The 9,439-nt window shown below is 44.3% G+C and overlaps 1 protein-coding gene across 2 annotated transcripts in view; it reads right to left on the bottom strand.

Moving 5' to 3' along the window:
* PIWIL1 (piwi like RNA-mediated gene silencing 1) overlaps positions 1–8,569 on the bottom strand; it is a 31,234-nt gene extending 22,665 nt beyond the window's left edge. Inside the window, exons 1-3 of one of the 2 annotated variants that reach the window (XM_089894334.1) lie at positions 8,351–8,569; positions 5,653–6,249; positions 5,194–5,305 (exon numbers count right to left, since the gene is read on the bottom strand). In XM_089894334.1, coding sequence (XP_089750460.1) covers positions 5,194–5,305; positions 5,653–5,730 — 190 coding nt within the window. In that variant the 5' untranslated portion in view covers positions 5,731–6,249; positions 8,351–8,569. Of the gene's footprint in view, positions 1–5,193; positions 5,306–5,652; positions 8,238–8,350 lie in introns of those variants that run through there. The other variant, XM_089894335.1, reaches the window with a different exon arrangement.
* Between the last annotated feature and the right edge of the window lie 870 nt (positions 8,570–9,439).

The following is a 9,439-nucleotide window of genomic DNA, read 5'->3' on the forward strand; positions in this document are numbered from 1 at the left end:
GGAGAGAACAAAAAGATGAGAGCCCAGTCCTCTTCTGACCACAAATGCCAGAACTAGCCCAGAACTGCCAGCTTCTGGAGGAGAAGTAACACAGCTTCAACAAAACATATGTTATTTTAATGTGAGCTTCAATTTCTTCACCTGAAAAATTGATTATAATAAATTTTACAGGATGTAGTAAGTTTTAAATGAGAACTTCGTTTATAAGGCGCTTTAAAGGTCCTGCTAAATATGTTGGTTCTTGTGCCTCATGATTTTCAGGGGCTCTATATTAAAAGTCTTAATATGCAACTGTTTATATTTGTCTCCCTTAGTGAACTTTTTATCCCAAAGTCTTTCAGCTTAAGGTATCCATGGATTAATTACATTAACAAAGGTCAGGTATTGAGTTTCTCTTAAAAAAGTATCAGTTTTGGATGTGAAAACCTGATTGCAAGTTTCTGAATATAAACAATGATGAAGTTTGCTCCCCTCTCTACATATAGCACCGCTATTATTAACATTTTAGCCAAAACTTGATTAACTGTCAATCTAGAAAGATGGCACATTTCAAAATGGATACAACTGGAAACCTTGCTAATTCCCCTTCCAGACAGCTGCCAGAGCGCTTTATTAAAAACACGAATCCCATCGATCATGCTGCTGTTCCATTTAAGAGTCCTGCAATGGAACCCTATCCCCCTTCACACAGTGAAAAATCGAGGTCTTAAACAAGGGCTCATTAACGGTAAATCTGTTAAGGTCGGCATTTTAATTTCTAAAACATAGTAGATACTTGAACATTTACTGTGAGAAGCACTTCTCAGATATGATACTTACAAGACCAGTGAAAGGCGGTAAAGTCAGGCCTTGTATTTGTGACCCTGAGTATCTCTTGATCTTCACAGTGGCCCTCATCTATAAAGATGCAATATATACCTTTTCATAGGTAGGGAACTAAGTTTCACAGAATTAAATTTAAATTCATGAGAACTGTTAAAAAAGTATTAGTGAAGATCAATACAAAGAATGTTTAGATTTAAGTGTTTCCAGAAATTTTATTTGCATTTTAATGCTACAATAATAAAGATATGTTTTTTTAAAAAACAGCTTCAGCGCATCTTTTTGCCCAGAGTTTTAATTCAATGAAATTTTGCTCTGTTGAACACAGCTGAACATGTCAAATATTCTAAGTTTCAAAAGAACTGTGAAGAACAAAGCAAGAGGCATCACACTTCCTGATTTCAAGCTATACTGTAAAGGTACAGTAATCAAAACAGTATGATACCGGCACAAAAGCAGACACATAGACCAATGGAACAGAATCAAGAGCCCAGGAATACGTGGTCAACTCGTATCTGACAAAGGAACCAATAATATTCAATGGAAAAAAAGACAGTCTCTTTGAATTATGGTTTTCTCAGGGTATATGCCCAGGAGTGGGATTGCTGGGTTGTATGGTAGTTCTATTTTTAGTTTTTTAAGGAACCTCCATACTGTTCTCCATAGTGTCTATATCAATTTACATTCCCACCAACAGTGCAAGAGGGTTCCCTTTTCTCCACACCCTCTCCAGCATTTACTGTTTGTAGATTTTTTGATGATGACCATTCTGACTGGTGTGAGGGAGGGAGACGCAAGAGGGAGGGGATATGGGGATATGGGGATATATGTATATGTATAGCTGATTCACTTTGTTGCAGAGCAGAAACTAACACAACACTGTAAAGCAATTATACTCCAATAAAGATGTTAAAAAAAAAAGACAGCCTCTTCAATGAAGGGTGCTGGGATAATTGGATATTCACATGTAAAAGAATGAAACTGGACCCCTATCTTACACCACTTACAAAAATTAACTTGAAATACATTAAAGACTTAAATGTAAGACCTGAAACCATTAAACTCCTAGAACAAAACAAACAAAACGAAAAGCTCCTGACACGGGATCTTGGTAATGATTTTTTTTTTTTTTTTTTTTAAGACATGACACCTAAAGCACAAGCAACAGAATAGTTGATAAACAGGTGGGACTATAAAAAACTTCTGGACAGCAAAAGAAATCGTCAACAAGGTGAAAATACAACCTGCAGAATGGGAAAAATATTTGCAAACTTTACATATGATAAGGGGTTAATATCCAAAATATACGAAGAACTCATACAACTCAATAGCAAAAAACCAAATAAGCCAATTTAAAAAACAGGCAAAAGACCTGAACAGACATTTCTCCAAAGACGACACATGAAAGACTAACAGGCACAGGAAAAGATGCTCAACAGCACTAGTCATTAGGGAAATGCAAATTAAACCCACAATGAGCTGTCACCTCACGCCTGTCGGAATGGCCACCATCAAAAGGACAACATAACAAAGGCTGGCGTGGATGAGGAGAAAAGAGAATCCCTGTGCACTGCTGGTGGCATTTTAAATTGGTGCAGCCACTATGGAAAACAGTATGGAGGCTCCTTAAAAAATTAAAAATAGGACCACCATATGATCCAGCAATCCCACTTCTGGAAATATATCCAAATGAAATGAAAATACTCACTCAAAAAGATATCTGCACCCCCATGTTGGTAGCAGCATTACTGACAATAGCCAGGACATGGAAACAACTTCAGTTGTCCATTGATGGATGAATGGATAAAAGGGTTTGTGGTGCATATATATAATGGATTATTATTCAGGAAATAATAAAAACAGGAAACCCGACCACTTGTGACAACATGGATGGGCCCTGAGGGCATTATCCTAAGTGAAATCAGTCAGACAGAGAAAGACAAATACTGTATTATCTTGCTTACATGTGGAACCTAAAAACAAACAAACAAAAAACAACCCCAAACCAAACTCACAGAAACAGAGATCAGACTTGCTACCAGAGGCAGAGGGTAGGGAAGGGAGAATTGGAGGAAAGTGTCTGAAAGTACAAACCTGCAGTCATAAGATAAATAAGTACTAGAGATAAAATACACAACATGATGACTATAGCTAACACTGCTGTAATGATATACAGGAAACTTATTATGGGAGTGAATCCAAAGAGTTCTCATACAAGGAGAACATTCTTTTCCTCTTTTCTTTTGATGGTATCTTCATCAGAAGGTGGGTGTTAGGTGAACCTAATGTGGTAATCATTTCACAATACATGTAAATCAAACCATCATGCTGTATGCCTTAAACTTAGACAGTGATGTGTGTCAATTATTTCCTCAATAAAACTGGGTAAAAATAATAAAAGCAAGTGACCTAGAGGTGATTTTTGGAGTCGCTGGTTTCAGCACTTGACTCCCACTCTGGATTTATTCTTGTCATTTCTGGCCTCTGAAGATTTTCCAACTCTCTAGCCAGATCAGACGAATTTTAAAAAGATATTTTAAAATTTAGCACATTAAAGGTATTTAGTTGGAGGATATCTAGCCTGCTATAATGCTGGATACAGAATTCTCACTTGGCTTGTATATTTAAAACGCATGCAAGTTTCTATTATTAGAAACATTTGTAATTTACTGTGATATATTTATTCTAATAGAACAGATTGTACCCCCCTGTTCACTTTTTGGATTCAATGGGTAATTTAAAAAAGAAAGAACTGAGGCATCTAGACAAAGTGACTGGATAAAATCCTATAAATTTAAGGAGATTAATTCCCATAAAAGAATTGTCATCAGGCACTTTGAAGTTTGAAACATCCTGTAGTACCACAAAAGCAACAGACGTAATTAGATACATAAAGCAACAAATAAAAGGCCCCTTGTCTTCTAATAGATTCTTCAAATGAAGCACTATTAACCACTGATGTATTCTTCCCCAAAATTTTCTATACAGAAAATATATACACACACATAACACGTATTTACTAAAAACACAAAGCTGTTTTACAAGCTGCTTTCATTTCAGTCAAGTCTTTACATTCTTGAAAATGGCTAAATGGTACTCTATTGTTAAAGCACAGTGGGCTTTACCTCTTATTGGGTAGGGGTTTCCAGGGTCTGGGTGCACTACCCTGAATGTACTGCTAATAAAAGTGTGCTGCTGCTACACATTACAAAATGCCATCCGAAAGCTAGTACAATCCCACGGGGAGCACAAATTCCAGTTTCACAATTGCCAACATTGGCAAAAAGTAAAATGGAGAATAAACAGATGTTTATTCTGTTTAAAAAAATGTTTCAGTTTAATTTAAACTTAATGATAAGGCTTAACATTTTACTGGCCTTTGTATCTTTCACTGCTTTGCCCTTTCCTTTGTCCACTTGGCCAGCAGCTTGTTAATATCACAGATTCATAAGACTGCTCTGTGTATCAGAGAAATGAGCTCTTCCATCATTTCAGTTAAGTTCCCAGGTTGTCTTCTGACACTGACGTTATTTGTCATAGCTTGATTCACACCACTTCAAGTTCATTTTAGATTCATTCATGTTTTCTTCTAATTTTATGGATTTCATTGGTTATGACTAAATATTCGGAGTACATGGAAATGTAGTGCAACGCATAAAGCAAGGAACCAGGTTTGTTTTCTAGTTTTCCCTTTGCGTCAACACTATTTTATTGCCCATTTCCCACACCCATCCCAGGGTTTAAAAGCCAATGTGACTATATTAATTCTCCCTATGTATACATGGGTCTGCTTTTCCTATACCAAAACCAAACTTAATAACTGTAGAAGAATCTTACACCAAGCATCCAATTAATTACTTTTCGCAACAATGCAGTGAAAAAGCACAAGTTTTGGAATCAGAACCGGTGTTCTGACTCTACTGGCTGTCACAACTTTGACCTCAGTTTTTGCCAACTGAGAAACAGGATGAACCAAAACAACACATGTGAAAATGTTTTCTAAGTCAAAGTTACAAATGTAAAAGTTGGTACAGCTTTGATGAAGTCACTAAAGATGCCAAGGGAATGTTCTAAAATGATTAATGCATAATAAGCAAATTATAATCAGTTTAGAATTTGCTTTGGAACAGCAAGTGTGGGGCTCTGGTAGGCTGGAGTTCATTTCCAAGGAGGAAAGCAATCCTGTGGCCCTGCACTCAAGGGCAGGCTGCACGGTTTGCGGGAGATGCGGCTACACTTTCAAGGACTGCTGGGGGTCCTTTCTCCTTGTACAGAGCTTTGGTCGCCATGCACATCGAACGCTGCCAGTGCGCACGCGCGCGCGCACACACACACGCACGCACGCACGCAGCCCCTTCACTCTCCCTTCACCTTGTGGCTTGGCTGTCGCTCCTACTGTTCCTCTCTGTCGTCCGCGTGCAACTAACTCCCCCTCGTCTGGTGGCGGCTGCAGTCTAGGCTGAATATAACCAGGCTGCTGACTCTGCAGTTATATGCAAATGAAGAACAGCATTCTTTTCACGTCAAAAGGTCACAGGTATCAGAGGCAATAACTACTCAAACAAGTCCAGGGCATTTAACCAAAACCGATCTAAATTAGTAATCAAATATTTTATCCTCAGAAAGAAATTTCTTCAAGAAGGGTCGCCAACTGAAGGCAAGCACCAGCTTCCAATATCCACAGGACACAGAACGTCAGCTTCCTGGTTGGAGCCCTTATCCCTTCACAGGACACGGTTCCTAGCCTCCTTTTTGCCAGTGCAAGCTGAGGAGGGATTAAGAACACTGTGTTCTAAGACGCCTCGGCCGTGGACAGGGGAAAGCACTCACTGCAGCGGCGCCCACGCACTGCACCGCCTCCTGACCACGAGCCCTTCCTCTTGCTCTCGCTCTGGCTCTCCCAGTCATTCTTCTTTTTCTTGAGAGGAAATAATCATGAAGACAATACTCAATGTTCACTGTTATATTTGAGTGTTTCTACAGCGTTACCTTTAAAGGGATTTGGTTGAGATTCTAAAATAAGCTCCTGGGTAATCCCATACTTTTCTAACCTCTTAACATACAGTCAAAGGCAATATCCCCACCTTCGATAAACTTAAGTGCTCCTGTGCTGGGTGGTGGCACTGAAGTGGAAGACCTATTTCATTTTTCAAAGGGATTATTTATTATAAAGAGATTTAGGAGGATAAAACTGTTAAGAGGCTGAAGGTGCTGGTGACTAGTTCTTTCTTTCACATCTGGATGTGTAACCTACTATGAAAGAGGGCACCAATGGCCAGTTTTATGCCAGGCTCTTTACATAATTCTTATACATACGTTACTGTATCTTCCAGGATCTTCCCACAATTCCATGTGTAGCTTAATCTTTTCTACCACATCATTTATGTCCCATAATTTCATTCTTGGTGAGGGGCATCCACTTCGTCTCTAAAGAAAATCGACTGAGTCATTCGTCTCTAGACTACTCCTTTACTACGCCTACCACATCTGATCAACAATTCTCTCCATTTCTTCAACACCCAACACCACCATGTGTAATGAGTGAGTACCTAACGTGAGCCAGGATCTGTGTCAGGCATCAAATAGGTTGTTAGTACTATGTATAGAGGTTCCCCACCCAGTCACCTCCAACCACAGGCTAGAAAGCAGTATCATCAGGTTATCACCGGGAGAGACCTCAGAGCTAGACTGTCTGAACGCTACTCCTTCATGTAAGTGACCTTGAGCAAATCCCATAACCCAAAACTCACATCTTTATTTGTAAAACAGTTGTAATAACCTACACCACACAGGTCAATTGTGCGGCTCAATGAGAACACACATAAAGGCTCACAAAATACCTGGCACACCATGAGAATTCCACCCATGTGAGCCCCGGTGGAAAAGGCAGATAAACTACAAATTCTCAAGTCTAACAAAGGAACTAAGAAGCATGTTCTTACAGAGAGGAAAGCAGAAGCTAAGTTACACACTGAAGAGGTCTGTCTGCGATGAAGCTAACACTGGAGGACTAGGAACTGGAAGGTAGGTGGTTCCACTCTTCGGAAAGAGGGAACAACCCGTGACTAAGGGCTGACAGCTCGGCTTGTCTGCAGAAAGGAAAGACGCCTAGTGTGACTGAAGTGTAATGAGCTTGGATTTGATGTTCAATTCAAGGTGAGACGACTGCAGCTTCCAAAGAGGGGCGGAGTATGACGTTATTTACAGTTGAGATCACTCTGCTTTAAGTCAGGATATCTTTTTTGTCTGTTTTCTCAGCTTCTGCAAGTTTTTGTTCCACGGCAAGCTTCCTAGAAACACAAATCTAACGACACTCTCCACTTTGTCTCTTCAAAGACCTCTCTGACTTCCTAGCATGTTCTAAAGGACTAAAAATACATTAGCTCACCGCACTGTAAAAACCAACCCAAGTCAAGCAACTCCCCAAGAAGGTTCCACGATATGGCCTGCGGAGGCGCCAGCATATTCGATTTTTTCATACCATTATAAAGTATTCTGTATTTGTACTATGTAGACCATGACCACGGCTATACATACATAACTTACACGCTGAGCACACTGGCATACATGCTGGTCTCTTACTGGGGGACAGAATCAAAGTCGGAGGCCTCTGCCTTAGACTCTAGCAAACGTGGCTTTCCTCCACTCAGCAGCCATGATAAATTCCACGGTTCACTTTGTCCCCCGGCACATCCTTTGCTGAAGCGCCTTACCCTCCTCTCTAAAATGGAAGGATCCAGCTTATCCTTTAAGGACCAAGCTGTGTGCACGCGGATTACACCAACCGCACGGCACGGGTGATCGGCCTCCCCCTCCCTCCCTCACACACACTTCAAGAGCTCCTCCACACCTGGCGGCTCATCAGGGCAGTCCCTCGCACCTAAGCCCAGAGCTGGCAACCCAGCAGTGACTGGGTGTGTGTGAAAAACCGAGTAATGAGCTCAACTGCCGCCCCAAGAGCGAGTTCTTTTTAACCAGGGCAGCAGTGTTCTCAAAGCGTGATCCCTGACGGGCAACACCTGGAACGTGATGCCAACGCGAACGGGACGGGGGCCCCACGCCCCGCCCTGAGCCAGAAGCTCGTGCTCAGCAGGCTGCAGGGGCTTCTGATGATCGCTGAGCCCGAGGACCCCGGAGGACGCTACCCACGGCATCAAAGCCGGGACGGGCAGGACCACCCCATGCCACCCGCTGCACAGGTGCGGGGCTCAGCTGCGTCCTCCCCACTTCAGCATCCCCCAGGCTGGACCACAAGCTACCCCACCACCTGGAAGCGAGAAACCCAGCTGGTGCTCAAAGGTACCGCACCAGCTACAAAGGACGTCCGGGTCAAGTCGACGTCCACCCCGGGGGCAAGGACACTAGCGTCCACCCCAAAAGCGCAGCCGCTCGCCGCTGCCCCCCAGCCCGCCCGGCCACCCCGCCCCCACCCACGCCCAAGGAGGGCAGAGGCCACCGCAGTCCGGGCCGCCGATGGGCTGAGCGACCGCACGGTGGAGGCCACCCCTCCGCAGGGCCGCGGCCTCACCAGGCCCACAGGCTGGAGCGGGAGAGGAACCGCCGTGCCAGTCCGCAGCAAGGCCCTCACAGGACGCGCCGCCTCGCCAACGCCCCAGCCGCACTAACAGTTGTCGCCGCGCTGCCAACGGTTATCTCACGCCGGATCCCTCCGCGCCGGGACTTGAGACTTGGCGCCCCGACGCGGGACCAAACGGACCCCGGCGCCTCTCGGCACCACGGAGCCGCGCCGCCCGCTCTCACCTCGCCGTCCGCTGTGGGCGATTGCGTGGCGCGGGAGCCGACGGAAGTGGGCGGGGTCCTCTTTTTCTGGGCGGATGGACACTGACTTCAAGGGGTAAACTGCCCTGCACGTGACACCCAGCTAACGGCGAGGCGGGTGGCGGCCCGCGCTGCGCGCTGATTGGCTGCTGCGCCAATGGCGGTTTCAGTGGGGCACAGGCAGAGGGAGGGCCAGATGAGCCCCGCCCAGGCTCCGCCCCTTCCTCGCCAGGCCCCGCCCACTCCTTGCCCGAGCCTCCCGCTGTACCTGAAGCATCTATGACAAGGTGTGGACGAGGATTGAGGTGTGCTCGGCTCGTTCCTGCTCGTGGAGCAGGTCTGTGCACGCAGCATGCCCTCGGTAAACCGTGAAATTGTGACCAAGTGTGTGTTTTGAGGCCTACTCTTTAAAAAAAAAAAAAAAAAGGACTCAATTTTGGGCTGACCCCTTAAAAGATAAGGTACCTCATTTACCAAATAAGAAAATGAGATTTGAATTTTGCCCCCAAAGAAGTAAAACTGCATTCTAGAGCCAGAATGCCAGCGGGTGTGTACCTACGCATTTAACTTTCCACATCAACAAATCTGGGTGCTGAGGGCATGCGTGTTCCTGTGGATGACAGTGGTTCTCAAACTTGCCCTGCATCAGGGTCACCTGGAGGGCTGGTTAAACCACAGATCGCGCCGCTGCCTCCGCTAGAGACTCTGAGTCAGCAGGTTCCATAGGTGGGACCCACTAATTTGCATCCCTGACAAACTGCAGAAGGCGCTGATGCAGGTGGTCCAGCGTCTGCGCTGATAGCAGAGGCACTGAGCTAGCTAGATGCCCTTAACAGGA

Source organism: Delphinapterus leucas, chromosome 14 (assembly GCF_059928025.1).
Source record: "Delphinapterus leucas isolate spDelLeu-1000000601 "Yukka" chromosome 14, BTC_Dleu_Yukka2, whole genome shotgun sequence".
Lineage (NCBI taxonomy): Eukaryota > Metazoa > Chordata > Mammalia > Artiodactyla > Monodontidae > Delphinapterus > Delphinapterus leucas.